This window comes from Anneissia japonica, unplaced genomic scaffold (assembly GCF_011630105.1).
Source record: "Anneissia japonica isolate Jap-2015-1 unplaced genomic scaffold, ASM1163010v1 scaffold368_len332514_cov184, whole genome shotgun sequence".
In the NCBI taxonomy this organism is placed as follows: domain Eukaryota; kingdom Metazoa; phylum Echinodermata; class Crinoidea; order Comatulida; family Comatulidae; genus Anneissia; species Anneissia japonica.
The window spans coordinates 136,839-162,660 of record NW_022708279.1 but is presented as its reverse complement, the minus strand read 5'-3'; the positions used below and the strand labels follow the sequence as shown (position 1 = coordinate 162,660).

The 25,822-nt window shown below is 35.0% G+C and overlaps 2 protein-coding genes across 8 annotated transcripts in view; one reads left to right on the top strand and one right to left on the bottom strand.

Moving 5' to 3' along the window:
* Nucleotides 1-3,566, top strand: part of LOC117106493 — a 17,939-nt gene extending 14,373 nt beyond the window's left edge. For 6 of the 7 annotated variants that reach the window (XM_033247857.1, XM_033247861.1, XM_033247860.1 and 3 more), the window contains one exon: nucleotides 1,326-3,566. In XM_033247857.1, the coding sequence (XP_033103748.1) occupies nucleotides 1,554-2,960 (1,407 nt within the window). In that variant the 5' untranslated portion in view covers nucleotides 1,326-1,553 and the 3' untranslated portion in view covers nucleotides 2,961-3,566. Of the gene's footprint in view, nucleotides 1-970; nucleotides 1,083-1,325 lie in introns of those variants that run through there. The other variant, XM_033247858.1, reaches the window with a different exon arrangement.
* A 4,876-nt stretch (nucleotides 3,567-8,442) lies between these two features.
* Nucleotides 8,443-25,822, bottom strand: part of LOC117106503 (kinase D-interacting substrate of 220 kDa-like) — a 55,389-nt gene continuing 38,009 nt past the window's right edge. Inside the window, exons 10-22 of the mRNA XM_033247872.1 lie at nucleotides 24,696-24,794; nucleotides 24,186-24,284; nucleotides 23,638-23,815; nucleotides 21,019-21,180; nucleotides 20,351-20,611; nucleotides 20,017-20,173; nucleotides 19,612-19,763; nucleotides 18,441-19,108; nucleotides 17,231-17,308; nucleotides 16,380-16,566; nucleotides 15,512-15,677; nucleotides 14,571-14,787; nucleotides 8,443-14,085 (exon numbers count right to left, since the gene is read on the bottom strand). Of these exons, the coding sequence (XP_033103763.1) occupies nucleotides 12,178-14,085; nucleotides 14,571-14,787; nucleotides 15,512-15,677; nucleotides 16,380-16,566; nucleotides 17,231-17,308; nucleotides 18,441-19,108; nucleotides 19,612-19,763; nucleotides 20,017-20,173; nucleotides 20,351-20,611; nucleotides 21,019-21,180; nucleotides 23,638-23,815; nucleotides 24,186-24,284; nucleotides 24,696-24,794 (4,332 nt within the window). The 3' untranslated portion in view covers nucleotides 8,443-12,177. The remainder of the gene's footprint in view (nucleotides 14,086-14,570; nucleotides 14,788-15,511; nucleotides 15,678-16,379; nucleotides 16,567-17,230; nucleotides 17,309-18,440; nucleotides 19,109-19,611; nucleotides 19,764-20,016; nucleotides 20,174-20,350; nucleotides 20,612-21,018; nucleotides 21,181-23,637; nucleotides 23,816-24,185; nucleotides 24,285-24,695; nucleotides 24,795-25,822) is intronic.

Here is a 25,822-nt window from a genome sequence, read left to right as displayed (position 1 = left end):
CGTTCCGCCGTCGTACGGTGTGCCAATGTATATATTTACGGAAATTAAAATAATGACCCGTAAAAACAGGGGAGGTTTAAAGGAAACATTCTCAGAACAACATGAGGAGTCTAAGGCTATAAAAAAAAGACCCGGCACCTAGAAATACATCTCATTCAGGAAATGCTTCAGAGAGAAAAAAAAAAGTAATCAAATTTTTAACACTTAATAAACAAACTAAAGAAGAAAACCGCTAGCTTGATAGCTAACTAAAATTATGGGAAATAAACCTTGGCACAGGCCTACTATAAAATTGTTCCATTATTCATTATATTTTTTTACTATTATTACAATTGTTATCATCATCATAATCATAATCATCATCATCATCATTATTATTATTATGCAATTATCTTTTGAATAATTAGTTAATCTTTAACTAACTCTCATTTGACGCTATTCAATTCAATGCCTCTGTGCATAAAAATTCAAATGGGACAGGCAAGTGGTTACCGTATACCAGGGAACAGTCATATTAACATATAACTGTAATAATATGACTGTTCCATGCTATCCTACAGGCATTATACTACGGCCGGTATATGATTGTCAACGAGGAGTTTTTTTTTTTTTTTTTACATTTTTTTAAGTTGCTAATCTTTGACATTCTGATTCGGTTAATTGGGTTTATGTGTTATTGTTTATTCAGTAGGCTTGTATTTTAGTATTTGATCGGCCACCGAAAAGTGGAAATAAATCTATTTGAATGAGTTATCCAAGTGTTACCGAGTAAATTCAATCAATTTTCGGTCGTTATTCAACATCACAAAACTTAAAAAGAAAAAGCAAACACGAGAAGTAAAACATAATATCTAAATGAAAAAATACATGATTGTAATGAAAGAACCCTTGGGGCTAATGAAATCACGTCTTTTATATTGTCTAATGTCACGCTGACTGAGGGCGTTCTTATCAAGGACGCGTTCACAGACCGTATTGTTCATCATAAATATTGTGAGTTGGCTCAGATGAAACATTAAATGATCTCCCAATCAACGAAGCACAATAGCAAATTTGCCTCTAGACAGGAAGTCACACCCCAGGTTTGTCTGTTAAAATTTCACTGAATTCCCATGAAACCTTTACACATAAAAAACTGCATCACATAAACCAATGGAACCGACGTCCACAAAGAAAACATAGGCCTACGTCATCGATGCCTAATTGAGTTCTAGTTTACTTCAGAGTACATTAAGTACAAAACACGGATCGTGATAAGGAAGTGTTTGTCAGAGAAACTTGTTTTGTTATTGAATTTAAGTTTCGTCTTATTTCTCATTTTTTAGGTATGCTGATCAGGAAAAGAAAGTGTGTTCGATAGCCTGCACAACAAGGAAACACTTACCGCGTGATTGACTGCAGTTTACTCTGAACGAACAACAGATTAACACTATAGCTGAAACGTTATTAAAATGACCGTCATTCCTAATAAGGAAATGGTGTGAATTGATAGCTTATTACCTCAACTTTGATTGATATCGAGGTCTGCGTGTAAATCACGTTTTCTTTTTAAAATGGGTCTCGCCATACTGATTATTCTCATTAGTTCCTTGAACTACGAGTGTGGATTTTGTACGCGTTTGATGAATCGTCTGCAAAACGTTACAATATACGAGGGAGAAAACGCAACTTTTACATGCTCACTTGAACTCACAAACAAGAAGTTCAACCTACATGAAATTTTATGGAAAGCAGACGATGTGTGGATTGAGAGTGATGTTAGCAAGAAAAAATATGAAGTATCAACAAATATGGCTATAGGAGAAAACGGTATGTTTATTAAAAATGATACGTTAGTGATAAAGAATGTTAAATTAAACGACACAGGGCTGATCACGTGTATTGTGATACACCAACAACACGTCCAATCTTCAGCCTGGCTTAAAGTTAATCGAAAGATTCTACCGAATCCGGAATGCAGCCACCCACTGAAATACATGAAGCAACGATATTTGGGAGACAAGATAACAACGACATGCAAAGCGGAGCCAGGGCAGCCCCCTGTGCAACTGATTATGTACAAGATATTACCATCAGGAGAGAGAGACGTCATAAAGCAAGCTAACCAGTCGATAGGCCTAAACAAACTTCATCTTGATTTTAACTGGACGATTACGCGGGAAACAATTGCAGACTTGATCCACTGTGAAGTTACGTTTATTTCAGGTTTGAACGGCTTAAAACGTTGCACTACTGATTTGCTCGGTGACATTATAAATCGACAAAAAGGGAGACCTGAAGTACATGTTGTCCCTTTAACTACCCAACCTACAGTCGTTGGAGAGACTGCTTGCTTTTTGTGTAATGTTTATGATCATGAAGACCTTACTGTCGTCTGGTCACTTAGTGGTCGTGAGGACGTCACCTCAAATATTTCCTGCCAATCCAAATATTGCTTCAAAAACATCCAACACAGTGACAATGGCAGGATGGTAACATGTAACGTTTCAATTAAATACACTATGGTATCTGGTAGTGCCATGATTGAAGTTGTCGAAGAACAAGCATTCACTACAAACGAACCAATAACCGCCGTTAATAAGGAGTCGACGCCAGAGTTATCAAGGAGGGTGGCAAAACCCGAGCACAACGAAAAAGACACAGGACTAGACCTTACGCAGATGAAGATATTACTATCAATATCGCTGCTGATCATAATCATTTTGGTTATCGTCATTATCAATCTTGTTCTGAGATCAAGGAGAATGCAAGGTGGATGTTTCCATGGGAATCTCTTGAGATTAAACACAATCAGCCACAACCAAATTGACCAACGGTATCACCCTGTTCAATTTCGTGATGATGACGGGGACGCGGGCGGGGACGAGAGTGGTGATCTCGCGTTGCTTAGACAACGAAAACTATCTGGCGTTTCTGGGACAGAAGAAAGTCAAAAAAATGAGAGGGAAACATCAACATAGGTACTTTTAATATTAACATTAGAATATACTATTAGCTCAGTTTATTTATTTTTTACATACCATCTTGAATTTATATGAATTTTTGAAGAAACGTGGTGTTGGTCTAATATTTGAAGACCACGGCCATGCCTTAAACAAAATGTCACCTTGGAAAGCTTTGTATGATATAGACAGATGTTTAACAAAAATTGCATTAATTACATATTACAATAAACATTTTAAAAAACGTAGATAAATGTACAATATGATGAAATATGCATTAGTTTTAGCATCAAATGTTACTAAAAATAAAACCTCCGTCAGTTGAAGTTTTCGAATACTGATTGTATTAATACGGTAGTCAATGACGGAGGTACTTTTTAATTTCAGGCTTGCTTTTCTAATTAAGTGTTTCCGTACAGTAATGTTACTTTAATTGTCCTTTAATATTGTGTACATTATTATTATTATATTCAAAGAACTGTGAATTATAAACTACGAATGTCTATTGTTCTCTGCTGTTTGTGTTCTTGCGGCTGCTACATTTTTTAGGTGCCAAAATTTCGACTTTATAAATTACAAATTTTGTATCCAGATTTCTGCGATTTAGATTAGACTGTTCATATCTAGAGGTGACGGAACTAGGGGGTGCTGTGTTATGAAGAGTAATGTGTGACCGCACTGACCGGAAATGGTCTGCAGTCAGTTGGTTGTTACCATGCGCCAGTGATGTTGGAGTATACAGTACAGCAATATGAAACTATTATGTAGGCCAAATGAATGAATAAAGTTCGGAGTTTGTCGGGTAGTGAAATGATTATTTCACATTTTAAGTGCTCCCTAAATTCATAAGTGTAAGCTAAATTACGGTGATTAATTTAATTAGCATATCTAGCACTCTGCCCGACTGTAAGATACCACAGGGATCATAAGTAAATAGTATAATAAAACGTTTTTCTTCAATAAAATAATACATAAATACGATTTATATAGCGCACATATCCACTTAGTAAATGCTCAATGCGTAAAAAGTAGAAAAGGTGACTTTCAGAAAACAAGTTGTGGAGGCCACTCGTAAGGTGCACACCCAACCGATGTACAATTCCCAACCAATTCACTGTTAGAAAACCTTTGTAGCGTAGTTGAGAAAGCCCTTCTTTCACGTCCGTTCGTCTCATTTATGCCTCATCATAGGCTTACAGCTGAAAAGCAACAATAGGCCAAAAATACGGCTTAGTAAGAGGAATCCTTATAGTATCTCAACTGAAATATATTAATGCAGCAACCCAACCATAGATAGATCTATGAACGTTATTGTAAAAAGGAGTCTTATGCGTTGTTACGTAAGTCTTTATGATGGTCTCACTGTTTGGTAAACGAATGGCATCGGTTGTAATTAAAATTGTTATTATATAAGAATGGCTCCACGCTTTTTTGTTTCTTTTGAATGTTTCGTCTCTGACCATTAAAAAGCTACTTAGCGGAGAATTAACGCGCTAAGTGTATATGCAACAATCAGGTGTTTACTCGAAATAATCATTTAAAATCTATTTTAAAGTATTGCAGATGTTTATCATGTGCGTTGGTCGTAACCAGTGGCGAATCCATGCAATTAAAAATAGAGGGGGCCCGGGGAGAGACTTCCACAGACAGAAGGCCACCTCAGCCCAACCATTGTGGCCGACAAAAGAAATATGATGATTATGGCACCACCAGATGACCGGAAATGGCACTCTTATGCTTAAATTTGAATATAATTTTTATTTTCTTCCTTTGAAATTTCCCCTGTATTCAGCTTTATTGAACTCACTTCATTAGGAACAGTGACACACACCTGCACTGTGTTGCGTCCATACTTAGGGAGTTTTCGATTTGTGTGCGACGACGACAATAGAACGTAATCACTCATGCGTGACCGTCCTACCTGGCGTCCTACGTTTTCTGAGCTGCATACGTACCGTAGATTTGGCCAAATTGCGTTTCAGAATCTACTCGACGAGGTGACCGCCTTAACGTTCTCGTATGCGTCATTACGGTCTACGTCCTACCGTCGTCGTGCAATCGAAAGCACCCTAATTACAGTCAAGTTACAATATCGGTATAATACAAAGAACAAAAAAATTAAAATGAAATACAAAGCTAACAACGATTGATTGAGAAGAAAAACAGTATTAAAGTCTAAAGTAATGCACAGGGTGCAAATAAACAAACAATAAGATATGTTTAATCATTACCAACAAGTCATAGGCCTACTATATAATCATCAAAAAGACATACGAGAAATGTGTGATGATGGACGCGCAGCTTCAATCAACTGACGATTTATTCAGTGCACCACTGCAGCTTCGGCTGACAATGTTTGAATACTGTTAAATTGTATGCGACAAATATAAATATCATGTCCATATATGGATGTTATTATCCATAGGCAACCTCTCACCAATATTCGGGCCAATTATACACATTGTCAGGGTTTTAGTTTTAATGTATAAAATAAAAATCAACTTAAATAACATGTCGTATTCATAATTTTACAGTTGAATTTTCGTAGTCGGGTTAAAATGTCTATATTGATAAATTGAATGTTTCCGCCCCGTGTCTCAGTATTTGACATTGATATAACTGCGCAATTCTTTTTAATTGAATTTTGAGGGTGTCCCAGATTCTACCAAAGATAGTATAATAGCTTTAATAATAATTAACATTCACGGTTAGTTCGGATATTGTATCTAACGAATCATGAACCCATGACACATTTCCGCGTAAGCTAATTTCTATATAAGCACGCATAATGAGGCACGTTCAAGGCTATTTTTAAAATGAAACACACACACTTTCGAAAACAAAAGTGTAGTTGCACTCTGAAAAAGGGATTTATTCGTGATATTATCGATACAATAATAATTAGTTGAAACTGACCAGCAGCATGGAACATATCAACCACTCGACTGCTGTGCATTATTACAGTTGTTTCAAGTACGTTTATACAATGTCAATAAGTCACTTGATAGGCATCGAGCATACCTATAACTATATAGCCTATAATCATAAAGTATTCAATACTAACAAAATACACACACATCAATGAATAAAGGATCGATTTACACACACCACGAACAAGCGTGACCCGATCGTTGTTTTGAATTGTACTCGCGAGACAGAATGTTATATATCGAGGTCGCGTGCCGCGTTGTCATGTGGTCCCGCGCAGTGTGTAAATCGGCCTTATTACGTAATGCTTTGTGAAAAAAAAATTATTCACGTCTTATTATTATGTATATATTCTATACAATCAAACATCGAAGTCTACAGGCTACTCACAAATACCTCTAACTTATCAATCTTACTAATATTGCATTAAATTTTCATCACACAAAATTTTTCTACCATGAAAAAGTGTTTTTTTTTCCAAAAAAAATTACTGTTATAGCATCTTCACTAGATATTGCATCTTTCGTACAACTCTAATTGAGTGACATGACGCGTTAAACACAAGCGTTTAAGAAAGCGAGTTTAAAAAAACAAACCTTCCACATAGGCCTACTCTATAATGAAAATACAGTACAAATACTTCAACAATCGAAGATAATTCGGATGTGTCTACCATTAATTACATTCATCCGTAAAATTCAGCCTTTTAGACACGATTAAATAGTTACCAACTTAAATCTGTAATCGTCTGCATGTTACTTAACAAATGGATACGCATTACAGACTACCACGATTCAATTGTTTTGAAGATACAGTATTGCAATTTTAAACATGATGCTTTTTACTTGACACCTATTATTACAGTAAATTAAAATATTAAAATATTGCTGGACACCTTCAAAGTACAAATCAAACATAAAAAACTGAAAACCATAAGCCGGGCACTCACTACGCTGTACGATGGTTGTGCCGCTCCCTGCGAGCGCTCGACAATGCGACGCCGTCTGAACGGATCGTTATTAAAAACGATCCGATGTGCGCGAGTTGTGATGTTGCGTTCTCCATAGAATCGCATCGGCCAACGACCGCCAGACACAATGAGAGCCCGGTTTTAGAAGTAGTCTCTCATTCTACAGTTTTATAATTGTGTTTAGATGCCGTTTATTAAGCATAAATGAGCATGCATATTAACAGAGGTCAATTGCAATTTAATCTTTATTTCACGGCGTTTAAAGTGCTCCATGATTTTTTGAAGAACAAAACTGGCCTACAATCGAATTTTAGGTAGACATGTATCGTGGCCGCCGGAAGAAACGAAGGAAATCATGTAAAATAGCTACTTTAAACAGCGTGCGTCCTATAATCGTTCATTCGCATAAATAATGAAATTATAAAATCTAATGCTATAAGTTTTCATATTACATCAGAAACCATTACACACTGCGTTCACATTATTGCTTTCAATTCAAAATAAAACTAAACATAAATGGACACTTCCTTTCTGGCCTAGGCCCAACATGCTTGGTATGATTAATAATTTATCTGTAAAATCAAGGATAGGAAATTGTTTGCATTTCGAATAAGATTCTACAGTGAAATATAATTGATGTTTACAACTTTTTAAGTGAAGTGAAATAAACACCTTTTCCAAAATATTCTGTTGAAGAAATTTGATTTCATGAGTTACTATAATTTTATTTTAAAAATAATATTTAGGCTAATTTACAATGGACGCGGAAACAAAATGTGTTAACCAGAAGCGGTAACGGGACACGGTAAAAGGGAAACAAATTAAAACCAATTATAAACTATAAGAACATCTCCCCGGAATCTGACACAACTACATGACTGGGCGATTTAATTTATATTCTACCGCAGCTATACGATTGCATTCAGTAGAAACTGAATTTTACCAGAGAAATATATTAGAAAAGTCTTGTGTATCCTTATAAAGAGGGATTATATATTCCAATTAAAAGAACTTACAATTAATTTGAATACAAAGGACTCGGTCTATAAATGCCTCGGTGAATGAAACAGGTAACACCTTATATAACAGAAAAGTAGACAATCTCCACACAACGCAATGTATGGCAGGAGATCCCTAAGCACACATCATGAGTTGAAGCCCGTGATTCAAGAGTGATAACCGGACTCCAACCACCTCCTGCTTCAATATTATCAAAGGACGTATTCGCGTCTCAAATACATTGCCGATGTGACAATTTTGTTCTAGCAAAACTTAGCATGCGACTGCAAGAAGATTTGGAGGTGAAAAAACACAATTAAAAACAAATTATGTTTACTCTATTTAACTCAAATGATTTTTCACTGCAATTAAGGTGTTCCAAATATAATTTAAAAAAAAATATATATTATGAATTATAGTGATTTTTTTTTGAAAGACAATTCAACTTCAATATTGGGATTAAATAATAATATTAATATTAAATAATAATAATAATAATAATAATAATAATTATTATTATTATTATTATTATAAGAATATAAGATCATAAATATATAATTTATAAAGCGATAATACTAAATAAACAAAAACAACAAAATGCAAGTAAAGTAATAATAACAATAATACAAATATACAGCAATAATAAATAATAATAATAATACTGTAGTAGCAATGATGATAATAATAAATATAATATAATGGAAATAATATAAATGCTTATAAGAATGTTAACACAAAACCATTACAGAAAGTATCACGAAAAAAAAAAACAAAAAAAAAACAAAAAACAGTTTTAAAATGCAAGAATTCTTTATACCTTTAAACAGAATTTTGTTGGTTTGTATCATGTAGGCTTTTGCCCGGATGGTAAGCACATTGGAAGGTGGCATGATCACCACATTATGACAACATATACCAGAAAATATAAATGAACAATAACATCAAATATTATCCCAGCAAATAATTGTTGACAAATATACTGAGTATAGAATTTCAAGAGGTCCTACTTCCCTGAATTTGTATGCACGCAATGAAACGTTAAAAAAGTATTTTGAGATAGGGGGCACGCTGTTTACAATATTTTGAAGGACGCCCTCTAGTTTGATAATACTTTTTGAAGAAACCCAGAGAGTCGGACCTCTTATAGTTCTATACTCTTTAAATGTACTTAAGCAATAAATACAATCATAAACTGTCAAATACTTATAAATAATTTTACAATAATCTGGCAACTTTTTGATGGCAGTACTTCGAGATGTATACCCACATGTCATCATGTGCCTATATTACGTCCAAAATGTCTTCATGATCATATTTACGTTGCATGTCATATGATTTTGTCAAATAAAATTTGATAGTCTGGATAGGGCTTAACACAAATGAATTTGATTTGATCTTCGTGCCATTTGAACAGAAGTTTCAATATGGCACAAAGATGGCCGTAAAGAAGGGGTGCACCTTGATCATTGCCATTGAAAATTGGCCATGATGATGCTGTTGAGAAGGGTGAGCATACATTTCTGAGTAGAAAACTATAAGCACGCATTTGATGAATACGTGTCTAAATTTTGGAGCACAGACAATATTTTATAATGAAACGTTTAATTAGTCATGCTTCGGTGAATCTTGAGGCAATTTGAAAACAATTACAAAATCATAGGTAGCGTGTTCAATGGATCTTCCGCTAAGCCCCGCGCGTTCAATGGATCTTCCGCTAAGCCCCGCAACTTGGATATTGTTGATAAGGTAACACAATATCTAAAGGTTAAAAAATATGTGAACACACGTACGTGCGTTTGTGGGTCAACACACGTGCATGTTGTACATGTGCGTATTCCCAGCACTGTGCTGATTGGTCAGTTAAGTCTAATTGACACACCCGAAAGATTCATTGTGTCGATTGACATCATGCAAACGCTTTTAATTCTTGTGGTCCAAACTGGGTTGTTTCAGCCAATCTACAATCTTCAAAGAGAGTGAATTTACCGTACATTCATGTTGTCGTCACAATTGAAAATGTAATTCTACATCACAGTGCAAGAGTTTTCAGATGACAATGAAGACTTTATTTGAATATTTTCTGTTATATTTAGGTGGAAGCCTCAGTCAAAAGTTGAGATTAATTAAAACTACTAATTTGAATATTATGCAAATGAGAGCTAACTACTATTTGCACACCATCTCATGTAATTGAGCTACTTACTATTTTCACACCATCTCAAGTACTTGCCATATACAATATTGCACCACTAACAAAATGTATTAAATTCTTACAACAATTATGCACATTCTTCTCACTTTTATTAATTTTCTATAATTAAATGTTGTCTTACTGGAAGGATTTAAAAAAAAAAAAATTCTATCATGATAGAATATGTCCTTAAGCTACAGATTACGGCATTACATTATATTTCCTTTCTTCAATACATTAAACAAAATCAGGGCATTATCTACTTCTCATGCCTCAAGCTGTAAGCAGAATTGTATGACATAAGCATGGCACTGATAATAATAGTGCTGCAGTATCCTAGTCAAAAATAAGGTTAACCCCAACCAGCAAAAGAACACAGAATAACATATATAAAACTGATCTATGATATGAAACAGACTGATGACACTTTTGAATGTCATGGCAACTTTTTTAGAGGTCATTTAAAGTCAAATTAAAATTAAAATATACTTGGGCGGGCATTAAAATTATCAATCACAAAAGTAAACAAATACGTAACAGTTATGGTATTTAACATTAATATTAAAATTGAAGAACATCTTTTTCCTTTTTTTTCTTATCAAAGTAATCATTGTATATCAATATTTCAATACGGAATTGTTTATTTCTTTATTTATTTTATTAATAAATAAGAGTAATAAATAATTACATAAAATCTGAAACATAAATGTTTAACTAAATTATTTTACTTAATATTTCTTAAATATTTTTTTTTACAATTAAAAGAATTTTACAACAAAACTGTAATCTGGAACTTTGTTTATAATTATTAGTTAAAAAAAGTTACTCATAAATGAAAACATTTCAAGTCAAAATTGTAGGTAATTTGTCATCTTCCTTTATCTAAATATGTTTAAAATGTTTCTACACACATAGCACAATTTGAGTGTGGCACCATCATTGAATAATACTCATTCTCACGTTAGCACAAAGCACCACAATCATCTACACTGACACTAAAAAGTCACCATCTGTAATGACACTAGGCTGCCACCATCTACAATGACCCAAGGAAGTCACCATCTACAGCAAAAGGAAGTCACAATCTATGATGACACAAGGTCACCATCTATGACACAATGTTGCATCTATGATGGCCTAAGGCGGTCCCAGCAATCTATGATGAAACAAAGATGTCATCTTCTACAATGACACAAAGGAAATCACAATCTATGATGACACAAGGTCACCATCTATAACACAAGTAGGTCACCATCTATGATGGCCTAAGGCGGTCCCAGCAAATCTATGATGACCCAAAGATGTCATCATCTAAAATGACACAAAAGAACTCACAATCTATGATGACACAAGGTCACCATCTATGACAAAAGGAGGTTTTCACCATCTATGATGGCCCAAGGAGGTCCCAGCAATCTTCGATGACCAAAAGATGTCACCATCTACAATGACACAAGGAAGTCACAATCTATGATGACACAAGGTCACCATCTATGACAAAAGGAGGTCACCATCTATAATGACAAATGTTCACAAACAGGCCATTTGATCTAGATAATCGCCATCATTTAGAGGGTAAAATGACAACCGGAAAACAGGTCTTGTTAATTATATTCCACAAATGAAATGGCACCTATTGCCTTATTTTACTAATCTCACATTGTATCAAGTGTTACTTCTTCTTCATATTTTCAAACATCAAACTTAACAACATGTATAACAAAACACTTTCAGCATTAAAAACCGATACCATATGGTAGTACCAATACAGTGTACTGTACCAAAACCATGTACAAATACTGTCTGGTAATACCAATAAAGAGTACCAAACCAAGTACCATACTATGTGGTAGTACCAAAACAAAGTATGCTAACCTAGTACTAATACCATCTGGTAGTACCAATACTAAGTTAAGATCTGGTAAGCATTCAAATCAAATTGACATTTTCCATTTAGGCTTTCTGTGTCCATCATCAACTTTGATAATGTTGCCTTTCATAAAAGTTTACCCTGGAACCAAATGATTATCTTTTCTGATATTTGATAATATTAACAAAATTTTTGTTTTATCAACAGCTTGAATCCTCATTCAGTCATTCGCTTCTATTGACTTGACACTGGTGGCTTTTTCACTAGGTCTTGACTATCATACTAATGTATCACTATGCTGCCTAGGGTGTGGCTTAATCTCCAGGGAGCCTTGCTGAACTATGCTAAATACTTCCATCGGGGCAGACATTCGATATGGACTACTCTGAGCTCGAACAGGAGATGAATTCTCTCCGTCAATATTAACATACCTTCTCTGGCTCTGCTCAGCTGTCAAGGTTACAAAAGCTTCAAAGCTTTGGTCCAGAGTTTTCATGCTTCCTTCTTGAACCTGCTTTGTGAAGTACGATGGATTTGTTTCTGAGAACTGGTTCGGAGTGGAGCGACTGCGGATCAACGGTCGCAAAGACATTGGTATGCAACTGTACTCTTCCATTGATTGTATTGACTTGTAGTACGGCTTCCCATTATTGGAAGTTGACAGAGCTTTTTGAGGAGTGTTTGGGAACGATGCAGAGGAACTTGACAACACAGGGAAGTGTTCAGTTTCTGAAACACTTGGAAGTTCTTGATTACTAGTGTAGAATGAGTATCCTGAAAGAAGAGATTGCTCATGGGATGTCCTATCCTCTTCTTCAAGCTCTTGTTGATTTAATAAGTAATTCGCACAATCTGACTGCTCAGCTCTTTGAGCCGCTCGTGCAGACTGGAGAGCTCTGTCAATATCACGGTGGATTTTTCTGGTGGGACTATCAAGAGGTCTCGGAGATATTGCTGCAGCAGCAGCAGCAGCTGCTGCTTTTAGTGCCGCATCTGTTGGAGAACCTTTCTCGCTAGAGCTTGCATGACCACTGTCATTCTCAAAAGAGGTGGGATTTCCATCGGGGTTGACTTGGTGGAAGGCTTGAAGAAGAGGGGCACTTTCACAATCTCTGTCATCAAGGCTCTCATTGCTTCTGCTTATTAAATGAGTCTCATGGTAACCGTTTCCACCACTCCTCAAATATTCTTGATTATCACTCCGTTTTTGCAAATTTTCAATACTCTGTGATAGCTTACTTTTTAATTTTTCAATACTTCCTGAGAGGGAGGTTTGACTATCACCAAATCTATACTTCCTCTTCGGACTCTCTTCTCCAACTTTAGGAAATTCTTCCTCCCACATCTCAAACATTTCATCTTCTGATCCTGGCAAGTTTTCATCTACAACCTGGAACATGGTTGGATGACTGTCTACAGAAACTTCCTGGGCAGTGGATGCAGATGATCCTGTCTGATCACACTCCATAGCCAGACCCATGTGACCGTTCTGGATATGAGGAATTCCATTTTGTCTCTGCGAAACTCTGAGATCATTCCTATGGTTGTAAGAAGCAGTTACTGATGTCAGGGGAGTTGTTATTGAAGGAACAAGACCATCACCATTAGCACTGGTCTTGATTTTTGACTTTTTGGTAGTCTTCTTGGCATCTGCTTTTTCATCCTCTTGGTGAAAAGTAGTGCTGACAATACTCAATGGAAGTCCTACAGAGTTGCTATGCTGCTCACTCGGTGACATGCCAAGGTATGGGTGTGAGGTATGGAAGGACGAATGAGTGGAAGAGTCCGAAGAGGGAGGTCGTGAGTTCTTTCTAAGTTCTTCAAAGCTCAGATTTAGATAGTCATTATGAGACTGGGAGGAGACTGATGGCACTGGATTAGTAATCATAATTGGTTCGTTCTGGGTCTGGTCACCACTTGAAATGCTTCCGCCACAGGGGAAACACATCATTTGATCACGTAACTGGAGAACCATACTGCGAAAAATCTGCCAATCTCCAAACGACATCCCAAGTAAATTCTTCAGTTCATCTATTTCACACTGCTGAAGAACGTGGCCATTAATATTGTGTTCCGCGATCTTAGCTTGATAACGTGGAATTGCACTCAAATCTAAACCCTCCAGGGTTAACAAGCGATCACAGACATCCTTCACCGTTGGTGTTGTACCACTATACTGTGGTGTCTAAAAAATAAGCATACTAATATTTATTTCCAGTAACGAATACATTAAAATTATTCAATGAAAATAATTGTGATGGGAGGAAGTAATGGTTCTTAGTTTGCGCAAGAGTATCTGCAGCCTGTAATATCCCTTGATAAGCTTATCAGAGGAAATAAATTTACTAGCCGAAGAGAAAATACAGCATACAAGATCATTGTAGACAAATTTTGAAAGAAATGTTGAATCCACTATATAGTATAATATAAAGATGCTTTTACATCGGATACAAATTAAATTTCTGACCGCATTTCTGATGCGCAAACGCCAGAGTCCCTATTTTTACACACTGATTCGATTTTCTGATTGGTCGGTAGGCTTTTCGATCCCAAAAGTTGGATTCGGTGTGCTTTTGGTTTTAGGATGCCAAATCCAAAGTTGCACCTATAAATGTGTATACATATACACATAGACATATACAAATAAATACATGAGTTTATTAAACTTACTCGTTTTGGAAAGGGATTCTGCATGTTCATGGTATAATTCAATTTGCGTACAGTCTCACTAGTGGCTGAATGCAGTGACACCCCAGGTGATTCGCGACCTACGTAGCTGGGAATGAAGCTATTTGGACGTGCGATGGTAGACAGTGTATTTGCAGATCCAGAATTTGTATTTTCAATTGTATCTATAAAAACATAAGAAATTATGTTCATTAAATATCTGGTAAATTTACCATAGGATTCAAAATCAGTTGTTATGATGGAGATTTTAGTTCACATTTATAGAAATTGGAACAGAAAAACATTATAACTATTGGTTGTTTTCCCATCAATTTATAATCAAGCGGTAGTGAAGATGGACAACTTGATTTCTTGCTCCACAGCAAGACATCCATTCATAAAAGCCTTTATGAAGAAAGCCTACCTTAAGTGCATTAAGATTTTGTAAACATTTTGTTGGCACTAATCATCGGTCTCGGCAGCCTACATGTTTAATTATTGGACATCGAATAATAACTGTCTCTTATACACATCTAGATGTGTATAAGAGACAGTCTTCAAAGAGAGTGAATTTACCGTACATTCATGTTGTCGTCACAATTGAAAATGTAATTCTACATCACAGTGAAAAATCCTTTGTCTATATTTCTCCTTAACGTCGTTAAGATTTCCCCTTAGCGGCAGTATTTTCGCCTTACGGTATTATTTCTAACCCTTTCTATTGTTATCGTTTACCCATGGTAGTGTGTGTATGTGTATGTATATATATATATATACATATATATATATATATATATACATGAATGAGGGAAAAAAAAAGCATATTATTTGTAAAATTAATCACCCTCTCATGGTAACCATGAAGTTGCTTTGCTGCTGATATGGTAGAATATTACATTATGTTACACAAAAATGATGATTTAAAATGCAAAATATTCCTTTACTTTTCATAAAGTGTTTGAAGTGTGACATCATCGTCATTAGCAGTCTCGTTGTACAGGTATATCACAACTAGCCACGACGTTCGGTACGGCCATCTTTCTGTCATGTTCACCCAAATAGCGAGCTTCTGCCATCTGAACTCAATACCGTGTGCACGTAACAGTCGACCTAGTGAAAACAGTAACAAGAGTAGCGGAAATTTATACTAAACAAAATATAAATGCATAGTATTACCTATTAATAATTATAGTTTTTTACTAATTTTTAATTTTTTTATTTCAAATATCATCCAACAGCAACAGTAAAGCCAATTACAGGATGTCTTCAATACATATAAAAAACATAAAAATTACTATACAAGTGAAGAATTAATTATAAACGTTATTAAATTGAAAAATATACATTAGTTTCATTGTATAATAGTAATATATGTGGCAAAGACAAGCCAAACCAGTCACTCGTCGCAAAAATCGATTTTGAGTTATTAATACAGTGTTAGAGAGTAAAATAATAGCTATAAAATGGTAAAAAAAAAAATCAAATCGGACATTTCCTTATGAAGTTACAAGCGTTTAAACATACAGCTGTTTAAAGAACAATATATGAGAAATCTGCCTTCAAAGTTTATGATTTCAGGCATTTCTCATGCAGAAACTATCATCAAATCCTTAAAAAGTGTTGTGTTAACATTGAAAATGGGGAAAATAACAGCATAGAATGATGTATAGATATGTGAAGATTAGTTTAGTGCAATAAAATATATTTAAAAAAAATTGACATTCCAGCATGTTATGGCCATTTTCTCTAAAACACGATTTGCGACGAGTGACTGGTTTGGCTTGTCTTTGCCACATATAAAAAATAAATCACCTGTGACAGATACTATGTTGAGTAGCCGTCTCATACTCCGAGGACTGAGGTCACTGAACTGTTCGTCGGACATTAGTAATTTGGAGACATCGCGGGTATTAGTGACGGCAGGTTGGTTTATGGAAGACATGTGGCGTTTTGATCCATTTGCACGGACAGCATCGGGGGAGGGTGGGTTCGAACCAGGCTATAGTACAACAAAAATAAAAAGAAAAAACAATGATCAACTACCAATAAATTTAATACAACTGCAGACCAAAGACACTGCACACACAAAGCACTTTACAGGTCACTGGACAAGCCAATATTGACCAATACCTCAAGTTTTTACTGTCCACTTTAGTCCATGCTGGTTAGTGTGATTACTCACTGATTCACAAGTTTAAATATCACATAAACAATCTAAAGCCCTGTCCATGTGACATGCCTAAATATGGTCATGATGACATCACATCATGATCATATACAGGCACATCATGACTATATATGGGCATACAACAGTTTTTTGTCAAAAAACATTTGAAAATCTGAACAGGGCTTAAATATGACATACTCTCCATTCAACATGCAGTTAATTTTTAAATGCTGAAAAAATGAATTTAAATTAAAAAAACAGGACATGCATATATTTGAAGTCAGTAAACATTAAACAAGTAGTAAGTTTGTATATTATATGGTCATGATAACATCACATCTTGACCATATATAGGCACATCATGACTATATATGGGCAGTAAACATTAAACAAGTAGTTGATGTTAGCTTAGCTGTGAGTGTTGAAATAATGAAAGTATGAGTAAGACATCCCACAATGCCCTGCACAAGTGAAAAGGGTTAAAGGTTATAGGTACCGACTGAAGCACTTTTTGCCTTCGGAGGATCGGGCGTTCTTGAGCCTTAAATTCATTTTCTTCCTTGATGGTATAAAGCTGTTGGATGTAAGGTCAAAGGTCGTAATTTTATAAAGTGGCAATATAATAAAGATATATAAATAAAAGTACAACTTGATTTTCTTCCTTTTGTTTATAAATGAAGACCATTCTTGTATGTTGTATAACCCCAAAACATTTAAAACTGAGTGTGTAGGGGCAGGGAAGGAAGGTGGGGGAATTTGTCATTTAAGTTGTGATGTGATGATGGAGGGAATTGTATACCTACCATAATGTAATTTATACTGCATACGAATTGTAGTTTGAATACATGTAGAATAAGAAGCCAATAGAGGGAGACAAACAAATTCACACAGACATGTGATCTCAACACTACTACAATAAACATACAATTACAGAACTAATCGGAATCGGTTGTTAGAAAAATAACATCAATTAAATAATAAGACAATCAGTGTACATAAACAGATACGTGTCGACTTCTACGCTTATTATATGAACTATCCACACACAAGCAATGAAACAAACACATGAGAATAAAGCTCAGTTCACACTATAAAATTGTATGTGACAAATAAATGTGACACACCCATAATGTGACATCACATAAATTTGTCACATAAAATGTTATAGTGAGGACAAGACATAGTACTGCTTTGTATTGTATTGAATATGATTATCAAAATTTTCTTATCCAGGTAATTTGCTTGTCCCCAAAGCAAATTAACAAACAATAAAACAAAAAGTGACATTATACAATAGTCACAAATTAACATTGACTGCGTAGTATCTATCCTCAGTGTGCACCTTGAGTACCATTGTCACAGCACCACTGAACATTGTCTGCTGCTTTGGAAATTCTGGAACCATCTGTGTTCATTCTTCAGCCCCACTCGGGAGTTTGTCCTATTATGGTTATATCTTGACCCTGGGGTACCACCATCCTGGGGAGACTTCAAAGCCTTGGGTTGTTTTCTTCCACAGGTCACTTTCACATTTAAACTTTACTAATCATGTTACTCTCAACCTTTACCCCTCCTGTCACATCCCACACCTGTCACATCCTCACTACCACCCTCATTCTTGCAATACAGTACATCAACATTTTACAATAATTATCAGTTACAGTACCCACTGCCAACTGATGAACCAAATACAAATGTTGACTTACGACAGATGAGGGCAGTGCATTGGTTGCGAGGGCAGCAGCCATCTGCTGCGTTTCCTGCGTTTGAATACCAGCTTGTAAGTAAAATGGAAGGTGTACAATATTACGAAGATAGTCATGCCCGTTAATATTAGTCTCCTTGAACACTTTGTGAAGATTTTGATCAATAGCTTTTGTTATAATATACGGGTCCAAAGCTAATATAGTAATATAGGGACTATCATTGCCATTAAACAGCGAGTGCACGGAGTCTAATACACGTAAAACATGCTCTTGTTCGCAGCTATCTAACCCGTCTACGATCACAACCAATCGTGTTTGTGTTTCAAGGAATGCATCAATGCTCTTCACCATTTGCGACAACGTCTCAACCTCCTTTTTCAAAACTCGCATAAAGTCCTTTGTCTTTCGTTTATCCGCTTTTTTTGCTGATCGCAAAACATGTGTCTTGGGTGAGTGTGTGAGAGCAAATATAAACCGCAAAACAACCGGCAAGTTTACGAGAATGGCAGTGAGAACCAAGCCGAACAAGATGTAGACTACTATGTTAATTTTGGTGTTGGTGCAACGATAAACAGCGAGCAGAATAGCGGATACCATAAAACAGAGGAAGATCATAACTGACAAAGCAAACTGCGGCAGACAACACCTCCATTTGTAACCATATTTATCTGGAAAATAAAACAAAAAACTGATTTAAATTTATTTTAAAAACCATAACAGGAATAGACCTTTATGTAGTGTCAATCAAACTTAACAACTGACCAATCACAAACACACGTGTTGTTCCACAATCTCACGTGTTTGCGTATCCTTTTACACTGTCTTTTGTGGGACCTTAGCAACAATATCCAAGGAGGGGGTTTAGTGGAAAGGTCCATGACAATAAAATACCTAAATATGGTCATGATGACATCACACCATGACTATATATGGGCATACAACAGTTTTTTTGTAAAAGATAGTGTGGACAGATCTTAGATCCAATTATAAAATTGAATTTTATAACTTTATATAAAATTTAAAGAAACTATTTATTTTTATTATGATAATGTTTATGTAAATCTCATTATTATTGTTGAGGGCCTCTTAAAATCAGCTCACACTGGATGGGTCATCATCTCAAAATATTGTTGAATAAAAAATTGAATAAATAAAACACCAACCAACCAACCTTCCTCTACTTTTGTTCGTAGAACGCGTGTTAGTCGGGAAGCAATAAATCCAACCTCTTTCTCAACAGCCGAGCATAAAGTCCCTACAGTCCGCGCCAAGGGCGTTTCACCTCCTATATTGGTCAATCTTAATCGGTCCGCAAAAATAAACCTAGAATAAAAAAAATACATGTTCCTAATTAGTATCTGGTTTACGATACACATTAGTGAACTTTAATATAAAATATTGGGCATAAAATCTAAAAAACTTTTACACATTCAATTAAACTAAACAACTCCTCAATTAAAGTACAAACTTGTGGAATGAAACATAGATTATAGATACAAAAAATGAGTGAGTAAAAACCGAAAACTTTAACTGATTGGCAGATGAGTAAAGTAAACGATTAAAGAGTGAAACATACCTGATTGGCAGAGCTTTGTTTGTTTGAGGTGGAGCAGGCGGTGGATAACAGTATGATATTTTTAACAAAAGTTCTACATAATTAATCCAACTAGCTAACCACGAACTTATTGCCAACGCAAAACGCCACTTCTTACCACTACCAAATTTTACAAAAACTGTGAAATGAAAGAGAAATTTGTTCATATTATTTGAATTAACAATAAATGCATACAAATCAGCATTAACAGTTGATTAACCAAGTTCCTCTTTTTCGAACTTACCAGTACCTTGACAAATAATGAATTCTCCATTGTATAGAGTTCATGCATTCAAGCTAAATTTAATTCACTTACATAGAAATGTATATAGTACTGCAAACACAACAGCGCCACCACAGATTGCAACTTTAAGAGGTGCCATTGGGGGAGAAGCTGGTGAGTTGGTAGATGATGGAGAGGGTGTGACATCTGTGTTTGGTTGAGGTGATGACACGGATGACACAACAAAGAGGATCGTACCAAGAAAAGCAGAGAAACACAAGATGACAAAGAAAATTGTCCAGGTCAGCTGTAGAAGAGGTGTCAAGCTCTGAGACGCAAATTGCTTTAATTCCTCTGAGAAAATAAAGGTTAAAGGTTATTTATTTATACCGTGCAAATAATTAAACTAAAATAAAATATAATAAATTATGCGACACTAGTCTCCAGATTATTAAAAATAACAATCACAGCATCATCACTTTACCAATTTGGCCAAATGTACTGTACGTATGCAGAGAACGTAGGACGCCAGGTAGGACGGTCACGCATGAGTGATTCTGTTCTAGCGTCTCGTTGTCGCACAAATCGAAAGCTCCCAAGATTGCAGGTTGTAGCTTAAGCTTTGTCCACAGTATCAAATGTTCTTTGATAAAAAACTGTTGTATGTCCATATATAGTCATGACGTGCCTATATATGGCCATGAAATGATGTCATCATGACCATATTTTGGCATGATGATTAATAAATTGATTACTGTTACCTTGAAGCTTCTTCAGAACGTAACACTTTCCACTGCCCCAGCGAGCATACAGCCCAACAGTGATTGGTGGAGAGAGGGTTGGTTCACTGAGCATGTCAGCCAATGAGCTGCAATATAACTCGCTCAGCTCTCCCTGGATATCTTCACCGGGGGTAAAACTCTCTGTGAAGGAAATTGTTTTATTAAATGCCCCTTCGAATAAACAACCTCTTTAGTCTCATTTGAAATAAATGCTTCCCTCAAATAAATGCCTTCTAAATGACTGTAAACAAATCTAATGGAAGCAACATCATTCTCAAGAAATATACTATTAAAGATGTATTGTCCCTTGCTAATGTCAAAAAATCATAAAAAATAATTTTGAAATAAACTTGCTCATATATTGCAATAGTAAATTATTGAATTTAAAAAATGTGTACCTTGATTTTTAAAATTATAATAAAAATAATAAAACACTTCCAGTTACTGGAAGTGTTTCTATCATTTTTCGCTGTAAACTAATGGGTAGACATTTTTGAAATACATTAACTTCTATGATCAAGTTGATAACTTTCATGTTACTTCAAAATGGGCAAGTTAAATTCAAAAAATATGTTTATGATTTTTTTTTTTTTTTTGGTATTTAGCAAGGAACAATACATCTTTAATGTTCTACTTTAATCTAATTTATCAAGAAATGTTTATTACATGTTGTTTAGCTTGGTGGTGAGCAAGTTTTTTTTTTTGAAACTCGAGACAAAGGCCGACAAAAACTGTACCAATGGCTGCCAGACAACATTACTCCATGGAAACCTTAACAATAAGAGGTGTATGAAATGGACTGTGGTGTGACAATAAAATACATGTGTAATACTGTATTTGAGGCTTGACATCTTAGTATCATAAATTAAACAAGGTTCATATCACGTTTACACACAACATTGTGTGTAAACGTGATATGAACCTTGTTTAATTTATGGTGTAACAGAGATAGTTTGACAACTAATTTCTGGAAGTAGTCTAAATTTCTAGGGCAGACTCTAAGTAAGATTGTTATTGGCAAGCCTCTCATAAATAAGAGTCTCCTTAACAAGCTTAACTAATCAACCTAGTACATTTGCTCATATATGTAGAAGCAACAACTGTCTACCAAGCAATACCAGTGAGGCAATTCAGTATTAAGCACACAATTACGTACACAAATACTGAATGCAAAAGAAAACTATGTCAAGTCTGTAAATTTCCCAAATGAGCCGTGAAAATTCACAACTGCTTGAAAATCAGGCCGGCTTCATGAAGCTTGCATCAGGCAAGCACCCCAGGCCCTGGCAAAGCTCAACAGGCCCCTGGGCAAGCTTAACAAGCATCGGGCAACCCAAATAGGCCCCAGGCAAACTAGACAGGCCCTTGAATGCATCAAGTTTCTATTTAATAATCAAAGCAACATACACTTACTGAACTCTCACAAGTATTTTTTTAGTGTTAGAAATTAATAATTGGATACAAAAAAAAAATGTAAAAATAAAAATAAACATATATTTTTAAAATGTGTTTTTAGTTTGTTTCATTTAAAAAAATGATGTTTGTGCTCAATAAGAACTAATAATTAGAAATATTTTTTTTTTAAAGATAAGATAAAAAGAGGTGGTCTATAAATGAATGGAGAAGGAAATGATTTTTTTTTATCTATAAATAATTTAGCCTTATGATACAGTAATTAATATCATAAGAGAAATTTCCTCTCCTTGTTACACTTAACGTAATTGGTATCTTAATTATCATCCATACAGTCGATTATAATTTCAGAGTGAAAAAATGCAGAATCTAATCCCTGCTCGTTAACGTCATATTGTAAATGCCACGATAATGTTGCAAACATTTTATGACATCATACGACATCCCGCTGGTGTCTCCTTGACATTAAGCACCTGTTAGTCATCTGATGCCATGAACTCAACAAGAAAATTTATGACACTTGATTCGCTAGCTTCATGTTTCATGGAACTGTAAGAATGCTTCGAGTGATTTGATTGGTGGGTCCTTACAAACTTAACACTTAACAATTATTTTTCTAACATTAACAGGCTCATTTCTAACAATATCATTGCTATAAATATTTTGCCTATAATTTGATGTCCTGTAAATTCTATTTTTATAAATTGTTTCAGCTCACATTATAAAACATATGAAATTGATTATTTTCAATCACAATCTAAAACATGATTTTGATAGAATAGATTGATTTAATATATTTAATTTAAAAAAAAAAAATCAAAATTCAATTTATAGGACCTCAATACATTCAAACATGGCAAATGGAACAACAAAAAAATGAATGGCTTTACACAAGTAGTGAAATGTATTAACTTTTCAACATTAAAATGTTGTTACACTAACCATGAAATAAATAATAACTATGAATAATACTTAATAAAATTCCTAATATTGAGGTAAATTATTATATTTGAAGCACATTCGTTAAACTAATCCCTGACAAATATTAAATAATCATACATACTTCAATATATTACTTAGTAATTTTTAAAATCATAAGCCACATACTAAACTTTACTTCATAAAATCAGACACTCAATTCTCACAAATAAATTCAAACCAAATACATAAATGAAATGTACTCACTTGCACCAAAGATTTGGGACAGGATTCCTTTTTGATGTGAGGCATCGATGTTGTATGGAGTCTCGCCAGCTCGGTTGGGTTTGTATAGTAAGCGGCCATCTTTAGGATTTCGAAGCAGCAGTTCAGATATTCGACGATCACGGAAGCGGATGGCCAAATGAAGAGGGGTGTCTCCTCGCTATGGATATCAAATAACAATACAAGCCTGATGATGAGACTTCAATACACGATATGCAAATGCAAATTGATAAAGTGATAAACACGACCTCCGTTAAACACGACCTCCGTTAAAAGACATTTAAAGACTCTGGGTTGGAATTAAGAAAAGCAACTTAGCTCAGCATTGGCTAAAAAACATAAAATACTCCACACTACCCATTTTCCAAATGAATCTGTCAGCATACTTGTTAACACCCAATTAAATGCTAAATTCCATTTAATCCTATTAAAAGACATTCAAATTATGGCATTAAACACAATATCAAACCATTGACATTGATCACATGATTAGGAGAACCAATCACAAGTGAAGCTGCTGCTACGTTTACCTTATCGGTAGTGGCAACTTTTGCATCGTAGTCTAGCAAGATCCTCACTATCTCACTGTTGCGGTTACGAGTGGCACGTAGCAAAGGGGATTCCCCATCCTGCAAAATTAAGAAAGGTAAATTGATTAAATAAGTGTTTTAATTATTAACAATAAAAACCTTCCTTTCTCTAAACTTTTTCATGAGTATATCCAAATTTAAAAGGCTTTTCAAGATAAATTATAATAATACATACCAGTATTTTATCATCATATTCATATCATATTCAATATTTATTATAAATAGGTGAATACATAAAAATGGGTAAAATTCATTGTCTTGGGATATGAGCGAGCTTTTAATTGCACGACGATGGTAAAATGACGTAAAATGAATGACGTCACTAAAAGTCAAGTTCTCCTCGTTGCATGGATTCTAGGATGCAATTTGGCCAAATCTACGTAAGCAGAGAATGTAGCACGCACGAGTGATTCCGTTCTAACAAACTGAAGGCTCAATATTCCATCCTACCTTGGAACTTATTTCAGTATCAGCATTGAACTCCAACAACAGCTCCATTATATCTGGGTTCCCTCTATCAGCAGCCCAAAACAGAGCTGTCCTTTTGTCCTAAAACACAGAAATGTGACTCATTCAAATTTTCATGAATTTTCTAGGAATACTATAATATTATTGGTATTTTGCTAAAAATAAAGTAGAAAAAATGTGTACAGTTAATGAAAATCAATCGGGGCAGTCCCATGGAAATCAGGATGGCCTCCCGAACTCCAACAAGCAAAACATCTCCTGGAGAGTAACTCGAGTGTGCCTCAAATCCATGGTATTTTCATGCTTTTATTACTAATTTATAAATTATCTTTCAGAAGTTGTTGCTGATGGGTATCATCAGAGCAGTGTTAAGAAAGCTCATTTAAACAGCAGTGGCAGCTCTATGATATATTTTCTGGGGGGCTGAGCTGTCCGACAGGGGGACTTGGGCTGGAGCTCACCCTGTTCTCCCACCCCACTGGTGCTGTCACAGATCTCCCAGAAGTGGTTTATTAAAACATGGGTGCAAAGTTATAGATAATCACAGATTACTGTGATGATCTTGTGCATTATATCAATAACAGTTGAAATATCTTTAAAACTAGAATTATTCTGATAAATAATATTTAATAATTCTCGGTCCAAACTATCGAGTAGGTGTGATATGCCCATATTTGGATATAATGTGACATCATCATGCCCATATATGAAAAAATCAAACAAACATTTCACACAAAATTTAATAGTGTGGATGATTTCATATTATGGGATGTAAAGAAACATAAAAGATGTAGAGTAGAATGAACAAAATAGAAAATGATGCTTCAGACTAAAGCATTCTTAAGACTGGCTCAGATAAGATTAAGTGATAAATGGATGCATATCTAAGCTAATAATAATCACTGACATTCCAAGTCGCAAGCTTAAGTGTTTTTCTTGTGCATAATTTAGACAGCCAATCAGGGCTTAGCAATCATGCTAAATGGTTTTCTTGCTGTTAGATTGTCAACGAAATGAGAAAGACAGGTAGATGTTGATAATCATTAGAGTCAAATGCATAAGATTCTGCTTCATTATACCAGAATTAAACGTGGTGGTGCACTGAGTCG